At 50.0% G+C, this 26285-nt stretch overlaps 1 protein-coding gene across 1 annotated transcript in view; it reads right to left on the bottom strand.

Moving 5' to 3' along the window:
• Positions 1–4651: 4651 nt before the first annotated feature.
• Positions 4652–26285, bottom strand: part of FAM53A (family with sequence similarity 53 member A) — a 51765-nt gene continuing 30131 nt past the window's right edge. The window contains exon 5 of the mRNA XM_054172269.1: positions 4652–5108. Within this exon, the coding sequence (XP_054028244.1) occupies positions 4785–5108 (324 nt within the window). The 3' untranslated portion in view covers positions 4652–4784. The remainder of the gene's footprint in view (positions 5109–26285) is intronic.

Here is a 26285-nt window from a genome sequence, read left to right as displayed (position 1 = left end):
GAATGGTTGGATTTGCTGACCTCCAAGGGCTTTTCCAGCCAGCACCATCCTGCCCTGCAGGAGAGCTGGACACCACACAGATCCTGACACTTCCTGGGGAGCCTGAGGGCACCACATCAGCAACCTTATTCTTCCAACCTTTCTCAAGCAGTGGTGGCTGGGTGCCCCTGGTCATGGGATGTGTGGAGGGATGTGTGGTCACCTGGTGAACCAACTGCACATAGAGGAATAAATAAAGACCTGGAGGGTGTCTCAAGTTTAGGACACCCAGAGAGACTGGGGAGAGCAGGGCTCCCAGAACGGACAGGAACAGGTTGGGGTTAAATTTAGCAGCCATGCAGTGCCTGGAAAAGGCTGCTGAGAACTTGGCACCTATCTCCTCAGCTCAGACTGCTCCCCCAAGGAGGGCTGGCAGCCTCCAAGCAGAACCTTGCTGGTGCATAGCCTGAGCAAGCACCCCCTAAATAACCTGTTCCCTCCTGTGGGCTCATCTGCTGAGCTGTTCAGAGCCCTGAGTGTCCACCACAGCCTCTTTGTGCCACTGCTCCAGCCTGTGGAGGGGTCTCAGGACCACAGCAGGAGCAACTGGACCATGAGCTGGTGTGAACAGGCGGTTAGGCCACCACTGCCTGCATTTTTGGGCTATGTTCTGTGACCTGTCTCCCACCCCATGGTCCAAGTAGGAGATGCATCTCGTGGGGCAGATGGTGAAAAAGCCAGAGGAGCTTGTACAAAGGCATGGAATGACAGGCTGAGGGGTGATGGCTTCAAGCTGGAAGAAGCTGGACTGAGATGAGAAATTGTTCCCCATGAGGGTGGTGAGGCACTGGAACAGGTTATTCAGAGAAGCTGTGGAGGCTCCAAGCCTGGCAGTGCTCAAGGGCAGATTGGATAGGACCTTGAGCAAGCTGCTCTAGTGGAAGGTGTCCCTGCCCCTGACACGGGGCTGGAACTAGATGATCTGTGAGGTCTCTTCCAACTCAAACCACTCTATGTGTCTCTGATGCAGTGCCTTGGCACAGCAAGCAAGGGGTGGCACTGGGAGCTGTTGGCCACTGGGAAGGAGACAAAGAAAAGGTGATGGTCTTCCCAAAAGGCAGGGTGCTGGAGCTGCCTTGCACAGTGCTGAGGGTGCATCAGAAGCCTACCAGAAGCACTGGCAGAGCTGGCTGGCAGGACCAGCCTTCAGTGGGAACTGTCACTGTGCTTGTCACTATCCGTCAGCCTTCAGAACAGGTGCTGGGCACTGGAAGTGCCAAAGTGGTGCTCAGGCTGTGATCTGCACCTGCAGCCCACGGTGACAGCAGCACAGCCTGGAGAGGGAGGGCCAAGGGGGCTGCCAAATGGGCACAGGCAGCAGAAAAGGGATGGCCCTGGCCAAGCAGTGAGTGTGTGACACAAATGGATTGGGCTGGCTTCAGGAGGGAGTCCACCTCCTGCTGGGACCGGGCAGGACATGTCCTCAGCTGGTGGCAGACAGTGCTTCAGTGAGGACAGTCGGGAAGGGGCTCCTCTTTTGTGGCCTGATTTAACTGCTGAAGAAAACTGTGCCAGGGGAGGTTTAGTTTGGACATTAGATGAAACTTCTTCCCTGAAATGGTTCTCAAAGACTGGAAGAGGCTGCCCAGGGAGGGGGTTGAATCCCCATCCCTGAGGGTGTGGCAAGGAGGCAGAGATGTGGTGCTGAGGGCTATGGTTTAGCCCCAGCCTTGATAGATAAGAGAATGGTTGGACTGAAGGATCTGAAAGGGCTTTCCCAACCAAAGTGATTCTCTGAATGCTTCCTGTCTGGTCCTGAGGAGAAGTTTTGTGAGAGAGAGCAATGTCTATGGAGTCATTTCCTTGGAAAATTCTCTCTGTAGGATTCTGTTCCTCTCCCTGCAAGCAGAGCTCTCTTCCGGATGCACAACACTGGATCCACTTCTCTGCAAAAGGAGATACTCAAGGGGGTTGTTGGGATTCACCCTGCTAAGCACAGAGCTCCTCCCCACATCTCACAGCCTGTGAGGATTTCCACTGAGTGCAGTGGGAATTCAGACACCTTCTGCCCCCCCAGCCTGGGATGTGAATCCCACCCCTTGTGTCATGGGCAAGTTTAAAGCAGGTGTCATGGTTGGAAGACTCTCAAAGAGAGTTTCTTGGCCATAGGGTGGAAGGGCTGAAGGAAAATGCAGGAATGATTGGGGAAGGCAACAGGAATCCCTGGCAGTCCCTGCACTCAGCAACCCACCAGGCCATGCTCCATCAGGGGGTGGAGAGCATGTGCTGGGGTTATTCCAGGGAGTTCAGGACAAAGAGGGAATTTGCCTGTTCTCAAGGAATTGGATGTCTTGGCTTGCCTTAGTTCAGCAAAGGAATGACAGGTTCAAACCCACCCAGGTTGCAGGAATATCCAGAGCACACCTTTCATGGCAGTTTCTGATGGGTAGAAACTGTATGGAACTGGCTGCTTCTCTTCTACCTCTATCCACTTAATTTCTGTATTTGGGAGGTTAATTACTGAAGCCTCTATAAAAACAGAGGCCAGAGGAGTATCCTGCTGTCAGCTATGGGTTTCTGCAGCTGCTCTGTATCATGCTGCTGCAAAGCTTTACACCATGGCTAACGTGTGGTACCACCAGACCCCCACTACTGCATCACCACAACCATGAAAGGCACAGGCTGCAGACCACAGAATCAGAGAATTGTTTGGGTTGGGAATGCCCTCTAGGATCGAGTCCAGCCATCAGTGATAGCCAGTGCTAGGACAAGGGGCATTGGGTGCAGGCTGGAGCACAGGAGGTTCCACATCGGCACAGCCTGTTTCACCGTGAGGGTGGCAGAGCCCTGCAGTAGGCTGCCCAGAGAGGCTGTGAAGCCTCCTCTGGAGACAATCAGAGAATCAATAAGGTTGGAAAAGACCTCAGAGATCATCAAGTCCAACCTGTCACCCAACACCTCATGACTACTAAACCATGGCTCCAAGTGCCACGTCCAATCCCTTTTGGAACACCTCCAGGGACGGTGACTCCTCCACCATCAAAACCTATCTGGCTGTGTTCCTGTGGGACCTGCTCTGGCAGGGGGGTTGGACTAGGTGATCTTTCAAGGTCCCTTCCCATCCCTAACATTCTGTGAAAAAAAGCCTGGTCCCATCCTGCTGCCACCCACCCCTTAAGTACTGATCAGTATTGATGAGACCCCTCCTCAGTCTGCTTTTTTCCAGGCTAAAGAGCCTTTCCCAGGCTTTCCTCACCAGTCCCCTCAGCATCTCTGCAGCCCTGTGATGAATACGTAAGACAGCTGAGAAGATCACAGTGCATGGAATCACTGAGAGCTGGGAATCCAGCATGAGCTGTTCCCCAGCTCCCCAGACCTGAGGTCACTTTCTCTGCAGCTGACCAGGAACCTGCCGTCCTCCCTCCACCCATCCTGCACATAACTCATGGAATGATTTGAGATGGAAGTGACCTCAAAGATCATGTAGCTCCAACCTCCTGCCACAGGCAGGGAGACTTTTCCACTGGACCACCTTGCTCAAGGCCTTATCCAGCCTGGCCTTGAATACCTCCAGGGAAGGGCCAGCCACAACCTCCCTGAGCAACCTGTTCCAGCATCTCACCACCCTGTCAAGTTTCTTCTTCATCTTCACTCTAAACCTCCCCTCCTCCTCAAGACCACATCCCAGAACCTACCCCAGGACCTCCCCACCCCACCCCCCGTTTCCCAGTGGTGCAATTCAGCAGCAGACACCAAATGCAAAGCAAAATGTCATTTTTTTTATTCTCTTTCAAGGACTATTTGCCTTCTAGTATTGCTGAAGGGATCACCTCCTGGGGGATTGATCAGTACAAAGTCCCTGTCTAAAAGTTCAAGTGCTCTTGTTGTACATTCTTTTTGAACCACAGAGAGAGAGAGAAAGGAAGGAAAAAAAAACCCCAACCCCTAATGACCAAGTAGGTGGGCAGCTGCTTGCAGTTGTATCCCACCCTGGCCTTGCTTCAGGCTAGAAAACAATTCAAGTAAGTGAAAGAGTGGGAAACAAAATTGTTAACCTTTAAGGTCACTGCCATCTTTTGATCAAAATAGGGGGGGGGGGGGAAAGGGGGAGTCCTGAATGTATGGCAAAGAAGATCTGGAGCTGTTGGGGAAGGGTTTTTAAACCAGACACTCTAGAAGGTGGGGGCAGTTAAAGGAGGTTGGAGCAGTGGAGGTTTAGTCTCCCCCCTTCCGGGATGCGATTTCACTTCTCCCATGAAGCTCTTCAACCAACAGCAACAAAGACCTGCAGCAGAATCACTGCAGCCAGAGTGGTGGTTTAGAGCATGCCCTCTGAAAACTCATTTCAAAAGGGAGATGCCTTTGAATCTCTCCTCTTTTTTTTGCCTTTCCCCACCCCCCCTTTTCTCTCTTTTTTTTTTCCTCCAGACCTGTGAAAGCCATAAAAATGCAAAATATCTTCTTAGGTTAACTTTGGAATCAGAATTAGGCCTTAAATGTTCCCCCCCCACACCAAAAAACAACATTGCACCCTCCTCCTCCCTTTTGTTGTCAGCCATGGGATTGCTCAGCAACAGACTCAAACCAGGTACCAAATGCTTCATGTTGGGTTCTGTTTTTATTGTGTTTTGGTTTTTTTTTCCCCCCTCCCTCCCCCACCCCACTCCCCCCACCTGAAACACCTGTAAGAGAGGCCCCCAAACCAGGCAAGAGTCAGGGACATGGATTATGCATGGCAAAGGTAATCCTCTAGCAGTTGACTTTAGCATGACTCTGCTTCTAGCACACCGAACTCTCTTGGAGCCTCAGTTGTTTTCGATCTGCTCTAGGTCCAAGTCCCCACAGTCTAGAGGGAAGATGCCTTCCTCAGTGCTCTCACAATCACTCGTGTCCTCGTCACTCTCACAGACTGCAGCTGCTTGCTTGTAATCCCTCGCCTGGAAGCTCCCTTGGCAGGAGCCGCGGTGCCTGACCTCATCCAGCTGCTCTTTCACGGGGCTGGAGCCCGGCGTGATGATGCTCATGAGGTCGTTTGAGTCACAGGGGGAGGAGACGATGGTCTTCATCTGCGTGTCGTCGTCCTCATCTTCGTAGTCAAGGGAGCAGAGACTTTTGGAATTTTTTAAAGTCTGCAATCACAAAAGGAAAAAAAAACCAAAAGGGAAGAAAATATTAACCAGGAGGGGACAGGAGCAGAGTAAATCCACAGAATGGGTTGGGGCGGAAGGGACCTTCGAGAGCATCCAGTTCCAGCCCCCCTGCCATGGGCAGGGACACCTTCCACTAGCCCAGGCTGCTCAAGGCCTCATCCAACCTGGCCTTGCAAATACAATAGAATAGACCAGACCAGGTTGGAAGAGATTATCAAGTCCAACCTATCATCCAACACCACCTAATCCACTAAACCATGCAACAAGCACCCTATCCAGTCTCCTCCTGAACACCTCCAGAGATGGTGACTCCACCACCTCCCTGGGCAGCCCATTCCAATGGGCAATCACTCTCTCTGTGTAGAACTTCCTCCTAACCTCCAGCCTAAACATCCCCTGGTGCAGCCTGAGACTGTGTCCTCTTGTTCTGGTGCTGGGTGCCTGGGAGAAGAGACCAACCTCTGCCCGACTACAACCTCCCTTCAGGTAGTTGTAGACAGCAAGGAGGACTCCCCTGAGCCTCCTTTTCTCCAGGCTAAGCAACCCCAGCTCCCTCAGCCTCTCCTCATAGGGCTTGTGTTCCAAACCCCTCACCAACTCTGTTGCCCTTCTCTGGACACCTTCCAGCAACTCAACCTCTTTCCTAAACTGAAGGGCCCAGAACTGGACACAGGACTCAAGGTGTGGCCTAACCAGCGCAGCATACAGGGGGAGAATCACCTCCCTGCTCACCGCACTGGTTAGGCCACACCGTGAGATCTCCAGGGAGGGGGCATGTGCTACCTCTGTCCCTCAGCTAAAGGGCTGAAGTGCCCAGGCCCCTCATATAACCGAGAGCCTTGTGGAGACTCCAGAAGCAGCATTTAAGAAAGGAACAGACAGCAGAACAAAGATCTTAACAAGTGAAAAGCTGTTCAGTTGTGCCACACTCAAATCACACAGTGAGAGGAGGGGGGAACCAAGCCAGGGCTGCCTCTTAGCACCTCTGAGAGGAGGAGAAGAAAGCTGTGTTAGCTTTCAGTGTGTTGGGGAAGTGACTCCTGCCTCTCACACACACAGCAATGGCTTCATTGCAAGCAGATCCACAGGGAGCAAACCCAACTTTCACACCCATCTTCAGCTTCCTCCCCCAGTTTGTCATTTACTAAGTATTCTGTGTTTGTTGATGGATTCAGAGGAAGCAGGAACATTGCAACACTCCCAGAGCACCACATTCCAGATGCTCATTCTTCCAGAGCACTGGATCATCTTCCCACTTCATCAGTGCATGGCAGCAGCCACAGGAGCAGCTTTCCAAGATCTCTGGGCGTTTGCATACACAAAACTTCACATATTCAGAAGAAGTCTGGAGTCAGCCTTGCCTGCAGACAACTGGATGATGGAGTGAGGAAACCTCACTGAGAAGATCTGCCTGCCCCTTGGGGTCAATGTCTGACATGGAACATCTTGCAGACAAGCCCAAGGCCACTCTGCAAGTTCATGAAGTTCTTTGGACATCCCTCCAGCAAACCTACAGAAGTTTGTTGGAGGGAGGGCTTGGGTAAAAGGCAACACAGTTGAGGTTTAGAGTCCAACCACAGCACACCCAGGCTGAGGAGTGGACAGCAGTACTGCCATGGGATGGTGGCTCAGCATGGTTGGTGTCCCTCCATGGGTGAGACACTGCAGCAGCATCCCCTGAGCTTGCACCACCTGAGGACAGGTCAGGGTGGCACTTCCCTCTGCTGTGAGTCTGTTGCACAGCCCTGCTCCTCTCCAGCACCTTTCATAGCTTGTGTTACATTACATCAGAAGAAACTTCTTCCCTGAAAGGGCTCCCAAGCACTGAACAGGCTGCCCAGGCAGGTGGCTGAATCCCCATCCCTGGGGATATTTTGTGTGTGGTGCTGAGGGCCATGGTTCAGCCCCAGCCTTGGTAGGGGTAGAGAAGGGTTGGACTGGATGATCTGAAAGGGCTTTTCCAACCAATACCATTCCATGACTCCATGTCAGAGTAGTTAACCAGCCACAGCTTTCAGGCCACAATGACCTGTGAGGGACAATCTAGTTTGGACAGACACAAATGAGACCTCGTTTAGGAGATATATCTCCAAGACCTGCACCCCAAGATCAAAGCAACCACCCAAGCAGAGGCTGTTACCATAGCTGTGTCAGGAGGAAGTGACCAAAGCCTTTGCTGGCTGTGGTTGGAACCCATATCCAGTTCTGCGTGCAAGTAGCACCCAAACCACCGACAGCGTTGTGCAATCAAAGAGCTTTCCACCTCTAAATTTCACTCCCCTACAAAGCCAGCTTTGGTATGAAACACATTCCTGTTTCCCAAACATTTCTCTGTTGCTCACAGCTTGCCCAAGTGCAAACAGTTGAGCTCCAGTTTCTGGCTAAGGGGTGAGAATTTCTCTCATTTCACTGAAATCAAACCAGTAGAGTTTTGAAGTACAAAGCCTAAGAGGGGATTTGAATCCAAACCTCTCTCATGTCTCTGAAAGTTGTTGTGCATCTCCAGACAGCATTTTCAGGCCTCGAAATCTTCTGTTCATAGAATATTTTTTTGGTTTGAAAAGCCCTTTCAGATCATCCAGTCCAACCATTCTCTAACTTCACCAAGGCTGCTGCTAAAACCATGACCCTCAGCACATCTCTGCCTCTTTCAAACACCTCTGGAGACAGGGATGCAGCCACTGCCCTGGGAAGCCTGCTCCAGTCTTTGAGCACCCTTCCAGGGAGGAAGTTTCCTCTGTTATCCAACCTAAACCTCCCCTTGTGCAACTTGGGGCATTTTCATAGATTCATAGAATGGTTTGGGCTGGAAGGGAACTTCAAGATCACCTACTTCCAACCCTTCTGCCAGGGACATCTTCCACTAGCCCAGGATGCTCAAGGCCTCATCCCACCTGGCCGTGAACACCTCCAGGGAGGGAACATCCACAACCTCCCTGGGCAACCTGTTCCAGTGTCTCACCACCCTCACTGGAAAGACTTTCTTCCCAATCTCCAGTCCAAATCTCCCCTCTTTCAGCTTCAATCCATTCCCCACCTTGTCCTGTCACTGCAAGCCCTCATCCTGACACTTGTTACTAGGCACAAGACACCAAGCCCCACCTGGCCCCGGGAAGCAAAGGGATGACACCAAGGCAAGCTTTGGAAGTTCTGCTCTCAGCGTTTTCGGAAGGAATCCCCAAAAGCTCCTCCTCAAACCCACCTCTGACTGGCTGCAGCGCTGGGAGCCAGCCCAGGCAGCCAGCTGTCCTGCTGGCAGGTTGGGTGCAGAGCTGGAGAGCTGCCTGCTAGCTGCGCTGAACCCACTTGAATGGGGACTTTTAACCGGTTTCAACACAGCAGCAGAAGCATTCAACTGGTTCTTTGTTTTGTTGTCTCTCTCTCTCTCCCCCCAACATGTCACAGCCACCGGGCTAAAAATAGGTGGATTTATTATCTCGGAGCACAATCCCACTCCTTTCACCAAGCAGAAAGGTAGAAATTGCAAAGCATTCAGGCCCCTGAGCTGGGCCGTGCTACAGTACCACACCTTCCAGGCACAATTGTGCCCAGCGGGGAGCCTACGAGTACTTGCTCAATGGTCCTGCTTTCATAAAGGACGCTGGCCCAAGACGACAAAAGAGTCCACAGTTGGCAATGGATGGAACTCAATCAGCTAAAAGTATTCTTTTGTGTGATGGGAGAAGAAAACACAGAAGAAGAAGGGGGGGGGGGGAAGAAAGAAACTGCGAGTTTGAAATGAAGTGAGGCGATAAAATGGCTGAATATTAAGGGGGAAGAGGAAAAAAAAAACCCACCCCAACCACCCACAAAACAACAAAAACCCACCCAACTTTGTACTGAAAACAATGGTGGGGAAGGAAATCAAAGAAATCTCTCTAGACCCTTGCCATAGAAAGCAAACAAGAAAGGCCCAGAGCAGCCTGAAAGGAAGCTAATGTCTGTACTCTGGGCTAACCAACCCCCCCAGCCCCGCAGCGCAGAAGCCCCCAGCACACCACTTTCCAGCTATAAAAAGCACGAAGAAGGTTGGGTTTGGTTTGCTAGCAGGACTGCAGCCTCTGCTGCAGCAGCCAAGAGCAAAGCAAGTCGCTGGTGTGCGCTCAAACCCAGGCCACAATGGCAGCAGCAGCTCTCAGGCTGCTTCCCCGTGTGTTCCTCCCCCCCTCTCCAACATCACAGACCCCAGTGCCCCCAGCTCTCCCCCCACTGCTGACTGGGGCTGGCAGATACAGCTGCTCTGAAGAGGTGCAGCTGCAGCAGCTGGCACAAAGCGAGCAGCAGAGGAAGCCTGAAGCCACCAGAAGCCCAAAGCACATCCTCCTGCACCATGAGGGGCTGGGCTGCTCCCTCAAGGCACAGGCTCACAAATAGAAGGAATTCATCAGGATAATTAGAGCAGTTACCTGGCTTGCTTTCTGTCCCATCCTGAGACTTCTGCCTGGAGCTGCTTTTGGTTAGAAAAGCCCTCTAAGATCATCCAGTCCAACCATCAACCCAACACCACCATGGCCATCAAACCGTGTCCCCAAGTGCCATGGCCACACATTGCTCGAACACCTCTAGGGATGGGGACTCCACCACGTCCCTGGGCAGCCTGTTCCAGTCCCTGACCACTCTTGCAGCAAAGAAATGTTTCCTAATCTCCAACCCAAACCTCCCCTGGCACAATTATAGGCCATTCTCTCTCCTCCTGTCACCTGATTCTAGGGAGAAGACCAACCCCCGCCTGGCTCCAACCTCCTTTCAGGAGTTGTAAAGAGTAATGAGGTCTCCCCTCAGCCTCTTTTTCTCCAGGCTGCACACTCCCAGGGTCCCTCAGCTGCTCCTCACCTGACCTGTTCCCCAGCCCCTTCCCCAGCTTTGCCGTCCTGCTCTGTTCACTTTCTGTAGCTCTGCAGACTCCCTGGAAGTTTGACATCCACTTTTGCATTCCCAAATGCGATGCTGATTTCATCAGCTACACCCAGCAGCAGAAAAAGCACTGGGTGGGAACAAGACAGAGCAAAGAACAGAGGTTCTGTGCCATGCAATTAGACACCTGCCTCTAATCCCCATTCTTCACCTCAGAGAGAAGACTGCTGCAGTCTGTTGTCAAAGGTAATCCAGCTGCAAAGCCACAGACCCAGTTAAAAATCAACCCAAGCTGGCACAGAGCAAGGTGGTTATGACTTGAAAGTTGTTCAGTACTTTGTCTCTGCTGGATCTTCAAAGGGTGTTTTAATTTTTTCCACCTGTAGGTGCCCAGGAAGAGAAGCAAACTGACAGCAGCTTGTTCCACATCAGATGCAAAACAGCATTGTGAAGGCACAGGCTTTCATCTGCCACTAGCCAGACTGTTCTAGATGTAAGCCTGCAGTTTTCTGCTGCAGCCTACCACAAAGGTTGATCTATTTATTGGCCTAGATTTTAATGCTTGTACTCTAAAAATTGTGCCACACTGGCCTTCTGAATTTTGTTGATGAACTCTGAGATACAGACTGGAGATGAGGAAGAAATTCTTTCCAGTGAGGGCGGTGAGACACTGGAACAGGTTGCCCAGGGAGGTTGTGGATGTCCCCTCCCTGGAGGTGTTCAAGGCCAGGCACAAAGCATATAAAATTCCATTTCCCACTCTCTCTAAGCAGCCTCTCCACACCTCTTCCTTCTAGTGGTTCACAAAGATCATCTTAACAACCCAGGAGAAACCCCACAGCCCCTGCAGAGCCATCAGCTCACCCCTCCTGGGCTCAATTAAGTTGTGACACGAAGTGACATCAGAAGCTAAGGAACTGAAGCAGATGAAAGACAAGTTTGTCAGTTGAGAGGCATTCCTGTAAACTGAATTTAAGCAGACAGAACTCTCCTGAGAGTTTCTACCCCTCCCTTTCTGAATTGTGGTTGGATAGGGGCAGTTTAGGGCAGGGAATTCAGCAGCTGGGGCTCAGCAGTCTCTGCAAGCCCAGCTCCATTCACCACAGGGGTTCAGTTTGTTTCTGAAGACAAACTGGAAGCTAAGCTGGACATGTACTGCAGTCAGGACTAGGATTCAACAGCAGCACTGCCATGAAGGTGAACACATACAGCCATTTTCCCCTTATAAAAGCCAGGCTGACATTAAACTGCATCTTTACAAGTTTACTGGGTGGAATTTTAATTAAGATGTTGGCACCTCACACTCCCCAGTTCAGTGGATTTGTGAACTGCAACCTTTTCCCTTTCCTCCAAGTATAAATCACTCAGGATTTTATTGTAAGAAAGTGGAATTACACTCTGCAAAGCCCAGGCCCATTTCACCTGCATGTAATTAAGGAGAGAAAGTTTCAACTGTTCCCAAAGCCAGCCCAGCAAGCATCAGTTCCTACAGATGCTGGCAATGAGTCCATTAACTGACCCAGAGGAGGGTCAGACCTTCAGAATACCAGGCTGGAAGGTATTTAAGTGTTCAGAATCACCAAGGTTGGAAGAGACCTCAAAGATCATCAAGTCCAAACTGGGAAAGAACCAGGAAGGTGTTGGATGAGGCCTTGAGCATCCTGGCCTAGTGGAAGGTGTTGCTGCCCATGACTGGATGATCTTGAAGGTCCCTTCCAACCCAAACTATTCCCTGGTTCTGTGACTTGTCACCAAAGACATTCAAACCACAAAAATTGTAGCTGTGCCTCCCCCAAACTGCTACAGCCACATTCTGAAGTTCACTTCCTACCAAACTCTGCTTTCAGGTACCAGGGTTGACTGGTTTTGCACCAGAGGACAGGATTTAACCCTTGTGGCTTCAAAACCTGCCCATATTGCCTTTGTTTCCTGCCATTTATGTCATCTGTTTTTACAAAGCACTTTGATTCCTGAGCAGTTTAGCCCAGGTCTTGTTCCTTCATGGCTCTGCCACAAGCTGCAACACCATCCACACCACTGGATCAGAGTCCAGCCATGAGGCAACTTCAAACCCTAGCATCTTGCTTGTTGTTTCTCCTCAGGTCTAACACAGAGCTGAAGCAATGGGTCAAATTTAGAAGGAACTCCAAGTGCTGATATCTAAGGCTGCCCTCATTAGGTACTGACAGCCATCAGCCTCACCTCTGTTATTGGGTTATGCTGGCACTCCATCATAACCAGCATTTTAGGGGATCCTATAATTGGGCCATAAAGTCCACTTCTGCCAGGGGAGGGGGGGTGGGAGAGAAAGGGAAACACAATCCCAGCTTAGGAACAGCTCCCCCTTCTCCAGACCAATTTTCCACTACAGCAACACTTGTCCAAAGCAAAGCCTGAAGATCCTGTTTCACCTACAAGTGCAACACACCCCTCCCCTGTACATGGCCTGCTGGAAATCATCTGCTCAGCTCCTGCAAGCCCCACAATCTAACAACAAATTCTTGTAGGAGCATTAATTCAAACTGGAGGTGGACTCTCACCACTAATTACTTCCAGAGCCTAGTTGAACACATTTGTTTAAAAGTGAACAGAATTAGCACTGGTCCCCCTTCCATCTCTGCTATCTACTGCAACTTTCTAGCTTAGCAGCCAGTTCTGGACCATTCTGAACACTGGGCTGAGGGAGTGCTCTTGGCATTAAGTGGCAAACCTGCTACATGCTTTTAACACTGAGCCAACCTGTGCTGAAAGTGTTGGAGAAATGTGAAGTCATAGAACCACAGAATGGTTTTGGTTGGAAAAGCCATCTAAGGTCATCCAGTCCACCCGTTCTCTAACTCTCCCAAGGCTGGTGCTAAACCATGGTCCTCAGCACCACATCTCTGCCTCTCTGAAACATCTCCAAGCATGGGGATTCAACCACCTCCCTGGGCAGTCCCAGTCTTTGAGAATCTTTTCAGGGAAGAAGTTTCCTCTGATGTCCAACCTAAACCTGCCCTGGTGCAACTTCTCCTCCTATCACCTGTTACTAGGGAAAAGAGACCAACCCCCAACCTGGCTCCAACCTCCTTTCAGGGAGTTGTAGAGAGCAGTGAGGTCTCCCCTCAGCCTCCTCTTCTCCACACTAAACCACCCCAGCTCCCTCAGCTGCTCCTCACCAGCCCTGCTCTCCAGACTTCCATTAGCTTTCTTGCTCTTCTCTAGACCTGCTCTAGCACCTCCATGTCCTTCTTGGAGTGAGTGGCCCCAAACTGACCCCAGTACTCCAGGGGTGGCCTCAATCAGGGGTTTGACTCCATCTTCAGAAGCCCCAACCCCTACCATTCCATCAACCCTTCTCCCCACATTACCCTTGAAGTTACCCCAATTCATCTGAAACCTCATTTATTTGCCAAGAGCTCTGGAAAACAGTTCCCCCATCAAAGGCTGAGCATGACTCAACCCTTCTGCTGCCACCATCTCTTGTAATTTAGAGCCAGGGCAAAAACCTAACACCTGCCAGCAGCCAAACCCCAGATGGTAAAACCTGAGAAGAGTGCTCTCACCTCTTTAAACCCTCTGCTGTAGCTCCGGCACACGAAGTGCCCTGCGTGTAACACCGAGCCACAGCTCAGCGCCGGATTTCAGCCCGAGCAGCACCACCAATCATTGTAGCATAATCCAATTTTATGACAGGCTAAGCAATAATTAAAAGAGAAAATATCCACAGCTGGCTGAAAGCTGGCCTGTGAGCTAAGAGATGGCCTCTTCTCACAATGTCAACTGCAGGCCTGGTCCTCATTAGCTCTTTCAACAGCAAGCACTGACTTGGACACGCAGGAACTCGCCAGAAAGGAACAACAAATCCACAGCAGACATTCAGCTGCCTTCTCCTCTTCCAAGCACACTGCTGACAGCAAAGTGCCCCAAACACACACAGCTAGGTTCAGGTAGGACAAAGCAACACGGTGCTGAACAGCTTGGAGCAGCTCCAGCTGTCTGCAAGGCATCTATTACAGAGGTCTCTGCCAACAGTCAGGGTTCTGTGAACTCCCTGAAAGGAGGCTGGAGCCAGGTGGGGATGGGCTCTTCTCCCGAGGAACAAGGGATAGGACAAGAGGAAATGTCCTCAGGCTGCACCAGGTGAGGTTCAGGCTGGACATGAGGAATAATGTCTGCCCTTTGAGGGTTGTCAAGGCCTGTGTCAGACTGCCCAGGGCAGTGGTGGAGTCCCCATCCCTGGAGGGGTTTCCAAGCCATGTAGATGTGGTGCTGAGGGATATGGTTTGGTGGTGACCTGACAGTGCTGGGGTAGTGGTTGATGATCTGAAAGGTCTTTTCCAACCCAAAGAATTCTGTGAATGCCATGCACAACAAGCAGGGATCAGCCTCTGTCCTTAGTGAGATTTCCTTCCTTGTGTCCTCCAGGCCTGTCCTCCCTTGCTCTGGGAGCCCAGGGATACTCCAGCAGCAGGCCTCACTCCATCACACCCCCTTCTGGGCCTGATTTTACATGGTGACCCATGCTGCTGATGCAAAGAATGCCAAACACCAGATGTTCTGTGCCTGCAGCCTCATTCACCAGGCCACAACAACTCCAGTCATCCATTCAAAACCACGCACCCCCAGCCTGCTCTGTCCTGTCACAGGACAAAGTGCTGGCTTGTCTTCAGCCCACTTTTGATGCTTGCCTATCATCTCCCAGCCCAGCCTACTCCTATCTCCTTTCCTTCTTCCCAAGCCTGCAGGAATTTGAACTTTAAATGGATGCCCTCCATGGCAACAATAGATAAAAAAGGAGCCTTTGATTGTTCATGCATCAAGGCAAAGAAAGGAGGAGATTCATCCTGGCTGTGACCTAGCAGGAACTCATCAAGCACGGCTCCCCTTCCATTCCAGTGGGATGCCTTCCCCTGTAGCTACTCATTCAAGCTCCCTGCATCTCTGTTTCCATTCAGAGAGGATGAATTCCTCAGGTTTCCCCTGTTAAGGAATTAAACGTTGATCCTATGAATGAAGGGCAACACCAAGCTTGGAGAGCTGCCAAAAGGTTCTGTAGCACTCAGCAGTTTGCAGTTAATTCAATACTTATTGATATCCAGCAGGATTTATGGCTGCATTATTTATAAGGGGGAGAAAAAAAAAAAATCAGAGCCATATTTAGACCTTGGTAATAAACTATTTTTAGCACCATCTGCTTTTCTGGCTTAGACAACAGCACACTTTTACCCAGTTCCCTCTCCCATGCCCATTTAAAAGAACCCACAGAGCCTACAAAGTCCAAGTAAGGATCACACCGAGTATTTCTTGCCCAGCAGTCCTCCTAATCATGATTGGGAAACCAGAGGTGCTGAGCAAAGGCAGCCTTGGGCTGGTGCAGCAGCGTGTGGTGCCTTCAGCTAAACCCTGTGAATGCAAGGGGCAGTGTGCTGCACACAAGGTTGTATCTGGAAAGAAACAACTGATCCTTAACTGCATGAAGCCACCTGAGAAGTGTTCACACACTCCTGGCAGTGCTTTTCTGCTAGCTGCCAAGTTTCACCCTCATTAAACTCTCAGACCTTTTGTCACCAGCCAGGCTGCTGTTGGAGGGGAGACGCAGATCACAAGCAGCTGCTGCAGGCACCTTGCAAGAGGAGATGTTTCAAGCTGCAGCTGCCACCCAGTCAAAAGGTTCCCCCCAAAACCTCAAATTACCTTTTAAGCTTACATTTACATGCTGCTTTTAGCATGGGACATGACACAGGTGGCCCCTGCAGCATGACAAGAGGGACAGAGCGAAGGGGTTGCTGGTTGCTTGATCTCCAGGGGCAGCAAGGCTGTGGGGCCTCGCACGCTGATTCAGTTCTCAAACACTCCGGCTATGAGCAGTATCTTCACCTGTCCTCCTGACTCACAGAAGTTTCCTTTTCACATGAAATAGTAGCACAAATATTTGAAACCTTTCCTGTTGTGTCAGATGAAGAAACTGTACTTGAGAGCAAGGCAGAAGCCTCATCTGAAATGTGTGCTCGTGGACTCCTTCCTCCTCTTCCTCCTTGCAAAGGGCAGCAGCAGTCAGGGCCTCAAGCTGCTTTACTGCTTGAGCATTCCTGGGCAGTGGAAGACATACAGCTAAACCCAGGAATAAACCCCAGCAGGTAGGCACTGGGTCAAAATTCAATTCTACAAATGCATAACAGAAATATGCAGCACTGATGGAACTGGAAGAGCTTGGCCAGGAGGCCACGAAGGTGATCACAGGGAGCAGCTCTGCTGGGAGAGTTGAGGCTGTTCAGCCTGGAGAAGGCTCCAGGAGACCTTAGAGCTGCCTGCCAGTACATGAAGCAGGCTACAGGAGAGCTGGGGAAGGACTTTGTAAACAGAGGCATGGAGTGACAGGATGGGGGGTGATGGCTTCAAACTGGAAGAAGCTGAGATCAGACATGAGGAGGAAATTCTTTCCATGAAGGTGGTGAGGCACTGGAACAGTTTGCCCAGAGAAGCTGTGGAGGCTCCAAGCCTGGCAAGTACTCAAAGGCAGGCTGGATGGGGCCTTAAGCAAGCTGGCCTGGTAGCAGGTATCCTTGCCCATGGCAGTGGCTTGCAACTAGATGGCCTTTAAGGTCCCTTCCAACCCAAACCATCCTGTGATTCTAATGGGTTCCAACAGAGTCCTGAGGACTTTGAAGGTTCATCTGGCACCGACGGTGTGGCAATAATCTTAGTGTGAAGAAAAATCAAACCTGACAGTGCTGTCCCACCAGCAGCCCTTGGGATGCTTCCTTCCACTCCTACCATATATTCCAGTGGAGAAAACAGGGTACAGCAGTTCTAACAGCCAGGTAGATGGAAGGGCTGCCTGGCAGCCTGCTCCAGACTCAGGCCATCCCCAGCACCAGAGCCAGGACACCAAACCTGCTCCTGGTGAGAAGCATCTCCACACACCCCAGCAGCAACTGCTGTGTCCCATCTGCCAGACAAAGCTGCCACCAACTGATGTGCTGAGTGGCCTGTCCCTCTCAAGAGGAAAAAAAAAGCTCTCAATCTGTGCTACTTGGAGAGGACATTTCCAAGGGGCAGCCTGCCCCAGCTGAGGACTTCAATAAAAGGAGAGAATCAAACTCTGCAGCTCTTTTGGTGGCCATAGAAAGCACATGGACAAGAGCCAACATCCACAGGAACTGTCACAGTGAATTTGAGAGCTACTGCCAAATATGTTTAAGAGGAAAAACTGAGCTTGCAGCTTGTAATTGAACTCCCTGAGGCTGTTGCATAACCTGCAAATACATTACAACAGGAGAACAAAGTCACACTGGTGATTAAACTGGAGTGTCATTGGAGGAGCTGGAAGTTAGAGATTCATAGACTGGTTTGAGTTGGAAGGGACCTGGAGGATCATCCAGTTCCAACCCCCTGCCATGGGAAGGGACACCTTCCACTAGCCCAGCTTGCTCAAGGCCTCACCCAGCCTGGCCTTGCAAACCTCCAGGGAGGGGGCATCCACAACCTCCCAAGTACCCTCACTGTACAGAATTGCTTCCTCATCTCCAGTCCTCAAAGGGCAGCTCGTTGCAAGCACTGCACCAAAGCATCCAACCCTGGGGTGAGTGTGTCTGCACTCAGCATCAGTCTCACACACCTGTGCACCTCTACACAGAGCTGGAAGGTGAAACCCACCTTGTTCCTGTGTTTCACACCACATCAGCTAGCACACATGCATTGTTCATAGGCTTCTGCATGAAGACAGGGCTACAGGGATAGTCTCAGAAAACAACTGGAAAAGATGATGGCAAAGAGATGCAGGAGAAGGCTTGTTAGGATCTGCCCAGCCACCCTTCCCTCACACACCAGATGGCCATGGAAAGAAAACAGTTATCTGTCCTCCAAAATCAGTGCTCACAAAGAAGGGACTTTGTGATTAACTCCCAAGTCCATACCCACTGGAGACCTGGCTGGAAGCCACTGAAGGAGCTGTGGCAAGCCAGGGGAGTCTGCACAAGCTCCATTTAGATCCTAACCCACAGTGACCTCTCCCTTCCCATCTCGTGCCTGGTAGGGCTCTATGCAACTGTGGTCCACAACTTCACCACTGAAGCAAGAGCAACCTGGCCCTGCCCCATGGCAAAGGGTTGCAACTAGAGGATCTTGAAAGCCCCTTGCAACCCAAACCATCCTAGGATTCTCTCAACAGCAATGCTGCTTTTCAGGATGGAGCGCAGACATTGTTCAGCTGCTCTCTCCAAGCCACCTGAAGGCAGTTACACACCCAAAATGGTGGCACAGGCATTTCCAAGACCACAGAATGACCTAAGGTAACTTGCTTCATTATTGCAAGCTCAGGAGTCATTAAAAAAAGCTGTTGAGTGCCTGAAGGGTATCACTCCAGTGCTGCAACTTCAAATAACTCCCAGGAAAGGAGAAGCTCCTCGCAGCCTTGCAGTTTGACTGTTAAAAGGCAAACTACTGCTTTCATCACTAGGGGTTTATCAAAACACACCATCAGCAGGATGCATCTGACCTAGCAAAACTCAGCTTGATAAACAAAGACTTATCTACGACTTGTCCTGCTGATGACTTGGACTAGAAATCATGTTTCATCTCAGGCTACCTTCTGCTGCACCTCAGAGCAAAGAACTCCTGTTCAGGAGCTGCATTTTGCTCTCCATCACTTCATTAGTACAGAACCACAGAATGGTTGGGGTTGGAAGGGACCTTCAAGATCATCCAAGTCCCAACCCCTCCTGCCATGGGCAAGGACACTTCCTACCAGACCAGCTTGCTCAAAGCTCCATTCAACCTGCTTTTGAACACTGCCAGGCTTGGAGCCTCCACAGCTTCTCTGGGCAACCCTTTCCAGTGCCTCACCACCCTCGTGGAAAGAATGTCCTCCTCCTGTCTGATCTCAGTCCAGCTTCTGCCAGTTTGAAGCCATCACCCCTCATCCTGTCCCTCCATGCCCTTGCACAAAGTCCCTCCCAGCTCTCCTGTAGCCCCCTTCAGATACTGAAAGGCTGTTCTAAGGAGCCTTCTCTTCTCCAGGCTGAACCACCCCAAGTCTCTCAGCCTGTCCCCATAGCAGAGGGGTTCCATCATCTTTGCAGCCTCCTCTGGACCAGCTCTACCAGTTCCAGTACAAGAGACCTCATCTGCAAGGTACCATCTTATTTGCTGGTTAATGCAAATATTTACTTGAGCTATTTAACTGCATCTTGAAATCAGACAGGTGAGGTCTGATCAAAGTGTGCTCCTGACAGTCAGACACACAACCTAGCAGCAGATGTGTTCACGTGGCAGAGCAACATCAACATCTATGGTGTGATCCCCAGTACTTGGAGCAGTGCAGAGAAACTATAACCATGACAACAGCTAGAGAAAAGCTGCAACACCTCCTGGTACCCAAACAACACACAAGCCCCAGCTTCATCCTGAGTTGCCCAAACACAATCAGGGTATTCCCCTCCCCACCCCCACAAACTGCTGCTTTTAATCTTAAGGCTCTGAAAAGCCAAGTTGGAACAGGCTCCTTCTGCTAAGCACACATGGAAAGGAATCAGATTGGAGAATTACTCCAGAAGTCAAAAAACCAAAGACTGCAAGACCCATAAGAAAGCATCTTGAAGCAACTTTCCAGCCTCTGCATGCACAAGGCAGAGTAGCGAGGCAGACACCAGCAGCCTCTGAAAGCTTCAGTTCTCCTTGACTGCTCTTCATTTGCTTTATACAATAGAATCATGGAATTGCTCTGGTTGGAAAGGACCCTCAAGATCATCAAGTCCAACTGGCTCCTGCCCAGCTTCTCACCCACCAGCACCCTCAAGTCCTCCACAGGGCTGCTCTCCATCTCCTCATCCCCCCACCTCGACTGATCGGAAGGATCAGGTGCAGGACCTTGCACTTTGCCTTATTGAACCTCAATGAGACTCTCCTCAGCCCACCTGTTCAGGTCCCTCTGCATGATACCCATCCTACAGCCACTTTAAAATGAATTAGTGATACTCAAACCCTTTACCTTGTGAGGGTTAAGTACTCAAAAGCTTTTTGGATGGAGCGAAAAGCAGGTATGAAGCAGATGAAAGAATTCTAAGTATGCCTGACCTGGGCCTGATGTGTGGCAGCAGCAGGAACCAATGCACAGGGAGTCAACAGCAGCATTTAGCAGTCTGCCAAGAGCTCCACTGAGCTTTGCTCTCCAGATCAGAGGTTATTACAAATATGACTGCTTGCTAAAAATGCTTTTCAACATCCTGCCATTCCTCTTCCTTTCCTTCTCTGGAATCCTCAATTTTACAGTTTCCAAGCACGAGCTTCAAGGATTGAGTTATTCCTGCTGTAATTTCAAGGTAAAGCTGCTAATATGCATCACAAACTTTATTATTACCACAGAACTGGACTTGATCCCCACCCTGAATGGGTCCAGACAAAATGATCCCCCACAGAAGGCACGAGATGAAATCTGTTTTGTAATAAGGGAAGGACTTTACCACAAGGGAAGGGGGGGGGGAAAACCCCAATACCAAGCATGAAAGCAGCTAAAGCAGCCCAGCAGCACTGCTTGCAGTATTTCCTGTAAGATATCAAAGGAAAAAAGGTCTTTTCATTCACACCCCACACCCCCCAAATAAACAAAGGAGAAATTCAAAGTGTCCCAAACCTGTCACTCGTTCTGTTCTGCAGACAGTGTACTGGAGCACTAGTTTCAATCTCTTCCCTAGTCAGGTTGCAGTTCCTACTGCCCCCCCCAGTTCACAGATTCATGGCATGGTTTGAGTTGGAAGAGACCTTCAAGATCTAGTTCCAACCCCCCTGCCATGGGCAGGGAGACCTTCCACTGGACCACTTTGCTGAAAGCCTCACCCAGCCTGGCCTTGAACGCCTCCAGGGAGGGGGCAGCCACAACCTCCCTGAGCAACCTGTTGCAGTGTTGCCTAAGGATAGAAGATCCAGCATGTATCACTAGACTCACACCTGAAGAAGAAACACTCTTGAAGCATAAACAGCCATCTGAAACCAAAGGCTGGCTCAACAACCCCACTTCTACAAACAGTAAAGATGATCACACCTGAGCCAGTCTGGATACTGGAAGGATGACCCTTTTATAACAACAGCAGCCAGCATCCAAGAGGAAATTGTGGGTGAGGATGCTGAAGAGCCTCACATGGCTTCAGAAGATGTTTGAAACTCCCCAGCCTGGCCACCAAGCATGTTGTGACTACACTTGAGTCACCCAGCAAGTGTCAGGGTCTCCAGGTCCCAGGAGAACAACTCAGTGAGACGTATAAGGCAGCTCCCAGAGCAGCCCAGGAGCACCTCTGTGCTTACAGAGAGGCTGCAGATGCTACCATCAGTTGGTCACACGAGGATCAAAGAATTCAGTTCCACTAGATCCTTCCAGTAGAAGGCCCAAAACACCTCTTACTGCCCCAGTGGAAAGAGAGCAGGGTTTAGCAAAGCTCAGCACCAGGAGGCAACCCTGTTTTCCTGCAGGGTTCTCTCCGAAGGAATCTAAACAGGGTTTTGACACCGGACCAAAGAACTTGAAAAATCCCTAAACAGAAAGCAGCACAGCAAGGCAGAGCAGCAGAGAGAACTCAGAGCAAAGCCAAATGGGGTTTACAGAGCAGTCATACACAAGACCTGAAGAGCAGCAAGCTGTGTAAACTACTTAATTCAGCACATGCCCTGGTTTCACACAGCAATCTAAGAAGAAATCCTCCCACTTCCAACATTTACTTCTCCTGTCCTCCCGCCCCACAGAACTCAACAGCAGCAAATCATCATCCATAGCTTCCTTATAAAGCATAAGCACATGCAGGACACTGAGCCAGTCCTGGGGAAAGAAGCTGACAACACTTTGGAGGGCAAACATTCTGAGAACATGTGGAATGAGTCAGGAGACACCAGGCTGGCTTGCCAGCTCCCACTGAACACAGATGTGTGTTGTGTAAGGATGCTGAGCTGCCATTTGATCAAAGTCATAGAATGGTTTGGGTTGGAAGGGACCTCAAAGACCATCTAGTTCCAACCTCCCTACCAGGGGCAGGGACACCTTCCACTAGCCCAGCTTGCTCAAGGCTTCATCCAACCTGGCCTTGAACGCCTCCAGAGAAGGAGCATCCACAGCCTCCCTGGGCAACCTGTTCCAGTGTCTCACTCAAGAATTTCTTTCTAACCTCCAGTCTAAATCTCCCCTCCTCCAGCTTAATATTATCAAGGATACCTCTGCTCATCTAAACCAAAAATGAAGCCAGTGGCAGATGCACATCAATTAAGGACAAACATCACTTAGTCCCTGTTATATCTTGGGAGTCATTTTTTAGCAGATTAAAAAACTGTAATCTCAGATGCTGCAGAATAAACTCACAAGGACTCCCTGGAACAAGTTGCCCAGAGTGGTTGTGGAGGCTCTCAGCCTGGAAGCACTCAAAGGAGATTGGATGGGGCCATGAGCAACCTGGTTTCATAGAAGGTGTCCCTGCCCATGGCAGGGGGATTGGCACTAAACGATCTTGAAGGTCCCTTCCAACCCAAACCAGTCTGGGATTCTCTGATTTTCTCTAACTGAACTTGTCAGAAACCAAGGGAACACCACCACCCCCAACAGGTAACCCTGGGAGAACAATTCACATGGATTTTGCACCACAACATAGAAACAGACATCTCAAGGATTCATCTATTAGATCAATGTATCAACTGGGATGGAAAAGGCCTCTCAAATCCATCCCACTGAAAAGCAAACTACCTGTTAGGTGTTAAAGCTTAGCAGGAAGAGGACACTAATCATCTATTACTCATTAGCCATCCCACAAATCTGTTATTGCTTCCTCTCATGGAAAGTTCTTTAGGGCTGTCATACTCTGAAGCCTGGCAGGCAGAAGATGACTCACTTGCTTTGAGACAAAACATGACCAAAATATAATGCCTGTTGCATACAGACCTTGTAATCACCATTGTATGTGCAGGAGGAAAACAAGGCAAAGGAATTCAGCTTTCCTTCCTCTGGGTCCTCAGCACAAAACTCAAACCACAGGGGTGGCAGTGGAAGGGGAAAAACAAAAAGTGGTTTCTATAACCAAAGCTTTCTTCATTTCAAAGCAGACTAAGTGACTGCACAACAGGAACATTCCATCTCCCCAGATTCACTTGGGTTGGAAAAGCCCTTTCAGATCAGCCAGTCCAACCATTCTCTACCTCTGCCCAGGCTGGTGCTAAACCATGGCCCTCAGCACCATGTCTCTGACTCTTTTCAACACCTCCAGGGAAGGATTTCACTTTGTACAGTGCCTAAACTTACCAAATTAAGCCAAAAAAACCCGAGTTTTACATAGCTTTGTTAGTTCTTCAGCATAACAAACAGACTCTTAAAGCAAAATACCAAGACTTTCCAGCACTTCCCATTGAAGCCCACCTCAGAAAGGCTGGGTGTAGCAACCCACCACCAGTTTTCAAACAGCACAGCTTTAGTAAGAGCTGGGTAATTATAGCTAAGCCTTTTAGCTGCTGGTAACAAAGTCACTCCTGAAATAGAAATATTTAGAGGCTTCCCACGTCCCTTTCACACAGCAGATGTGCTGCTCAGCTATTTAGGTTCAGCAGGATGAAAGAGCCACACAACTCCTCCTGAAATGCCAAATTCCAAGCTCAGAACTGATTTTGTCAGATAGTAACATAGAGCCCTGTGGAAAACACAGATTTCTAACAAGGTTAAAAAGCTGCCTTAAAACTTTAGTGAACTAACCACAGTTTAACACCTCCCTGAAAATACTGCTGCTGCTTCGCTGAGTTCCTGCTCAAATGATGGACATGGCAAGGGACAAGCCCTGGATGCCACACATGATGAAGTTCAGAAGGCTGCTAACAAGTGCAGGTGTGTTTAACATACATGACTCCAAGCACAGGAACAAATCCCTGCTTCAGAGCCAATACCACAGCCCAAATGGAAGCACAGAAATGGCAGAGGGGATGGCTTGCTTGTCTTTAGTCAGAAACCAGCATTGGCTGCATTAAGGTACTGCTCATCCCTTTTGGGGAATCTTACTTGAGAAGGAAAACATTTGACCTACACAGCTCCCCATGTAGCCTCCCCTCTGCTGAACCACAGAACTGTTTCAGTTGGAAAGGGCCTCTAAGATCACCCAGTTCAACCCTCAACCCATCACCACCATGGCCATTAAACCAAGTCCTCAAGTGCCATGGCCACACATTTCTTGAACACCTCCAGGGTTTGGGATTCCACCACCTCCCTGGGCAGCCTCTTCCAATCCCTGACCACTCCTGCAGCAATGAAATGTTTCCTAATCTCCAACCTAAACCTCCTTTGGCACAATTACAGGCCATTCCCTCTCCTCCTATCACCGGATTCCAGGAAGAAAAGACCAACCCCCACCTGGCTCCAACCTCCTTTCAGGGAGCTGTAGGGAGCAATGAGGTCTCCCTTCAGCCTCCTCTTCTCCACATTGAACACCCCCAGGTTTCTCAGCTGCTCCTCCCCAGACCTGTCCTCCAGAGCCTTCCCCAAGTCTTGCTGCCCTTCTCTGGACCTGCTCCAGCCCCTCAGTGTCACTCTTGGAGTGAGGGACCCCAAAGTGAACAACCATAACATAGCATAAAGTTGTGTTGGTTTGAGATGTTGGTTGAGGTTTGGGCTTTAATTTGTTCTTCCAATGTTTGGAGCTCAGTTTCACTTGCTACTTGTGCACACCTCCACTGCAGATGGCAGGAACACAGGTTGTGTGTTCTGATGCAACAGAGGTTAAGAAATTTGGTTTTGCCTTCCCCCCCCCCTAGTTTTGAAAGCAGCAGTTGATTTATTTCTTCTAACAGAAGAACTGCAGCACAGGAAGCAGCATCTATGTAACACTTCACAAAGAACAGTAAATAAAACTCAAGATGACTGAAAGGGTTCCCTGCTTTCTACCAGACACTCACTTTGATTAACCTATTTTGCTGCAGCACTTTGAAGAGCTTTAAATTATTAAGAGGTGGGTATGCTGAGACAGGAGATCAGGAAGAAATTCTTGCCAGTGAGGGTGGGGAGACCCTGGAACAGGTTGCCCAAGGAGGTTGTGGCTGCCCCCTCCCTGGAGGTGTTCAAGGTTAGGTTGGATGAGGCCTTGAGCAAGCTGGTCCGGTGGGAGGTGTCCCTGGTCACACAGTATCACAGAATCACCAAGGTTGGAAGAGACCTCAAAGATCATCAAGTCCAACCTGTCACCACAGACCTGACTAAACCATGGCACCAAGTGCCACGTCCAGTCCCCTCTTGAACACCTCCAAGGATGGGGACTCCACCACCTCCCTGGGCAGCACATTCCCATGGCCAACAACTCTCTCTGGGAAGAACTTTCTCCTCACCTCCAGCCTAAACTTCCCCTGGTGAAGCTTGAGACTGTGTCCTCTTGTTCTGGTTGCTAGAGAGAAGATATCAACCCCTTCCTGGCTACAACCACCCTTCAGTGAGTTGTAGAGAGCAATGAGGTCTCCCCTGAGCCTCCTCTTCCCCAGGCTAAACAACCCCAGCTCCCTCAGCCTCTCCTCATTGGGCTGTGCTCAAGGCCTCTCCCCAGCCTCATTGCCCTTCTCTGGACACATTCAAGAGTCTCAATGTCCTTCTTAAACTGAGGGGCCCAGAACTGGACACAGTACTCAAGGTGCAGCCTAACCAATGCAGAGTACAGGGCACAATGACTTCCCTGCTTCTGCTGTCCACTCTATCTTAGTGCAGGCCAGGATGCTGTTGACCTTCTTGGCCACCTGGGCACACTGCTGGCTCATGTTTAGGCAGCTGGTCCATGACAGGGAGGTTGGAACTGGATTAAGGTCTCTTCCAACTCAAACCATTTTATAAATCTCTGAATATCTGCTCTCCCACCTACAGCTCCTGCAGAAGCTGCTTTCAACTTGAGCCTAAGAGAGCTCATGTAGTCATCAACCAGAGGACCAGGATGCTAAATTTAAACTTTTATTTCCATAAAATGTTATCATGGCAGTAGGACAGAGATCCAAAAATACATGCCACTATTTAAGTGAGTCTGAATTTTTATAGCTTAAGTGAAGCTGCCTCTGCTTCCCACAAAAGGCTCTTTATCTGCTAAGGAAACCACATCCCTGGAGGCATGTAAAAGGCTAGAGTGGACCAAATAGAGAAATACATCTTTGTGGGGAGTAATCACACATCAGCAGAGCATTAGACAGGATGATTTAAAAGGTCTTTCCTCACCCATGATTTCCACAATTGGTTTCACAGATGGATAAGGAAGCCAGATGTAGAGAGTTGCTCACACAAACTCCAATTCAACCCACTGTGCATTGTGTTTGTGTTTCATTTGAGGGTACTGGAGGCAT

This window comes from Dryobates pubescens, chromosome 23, assembly GCF_014839835.1.
Source record: "Dryobates pubescens isolate bDryPub1 chromosome 23, bDryPub1.pri, whole genome shotgun sequence".
Taxonomy (NCBI): domain Eukaryota; kingdom Metazoa; phylum Chordata; class Aves; order Piciformes; family Picidae; genus Dryobates; species Dryobates pubescens.
This window is presented reverse-complemented; position numbering and strand designations above follow the sequence as displayed.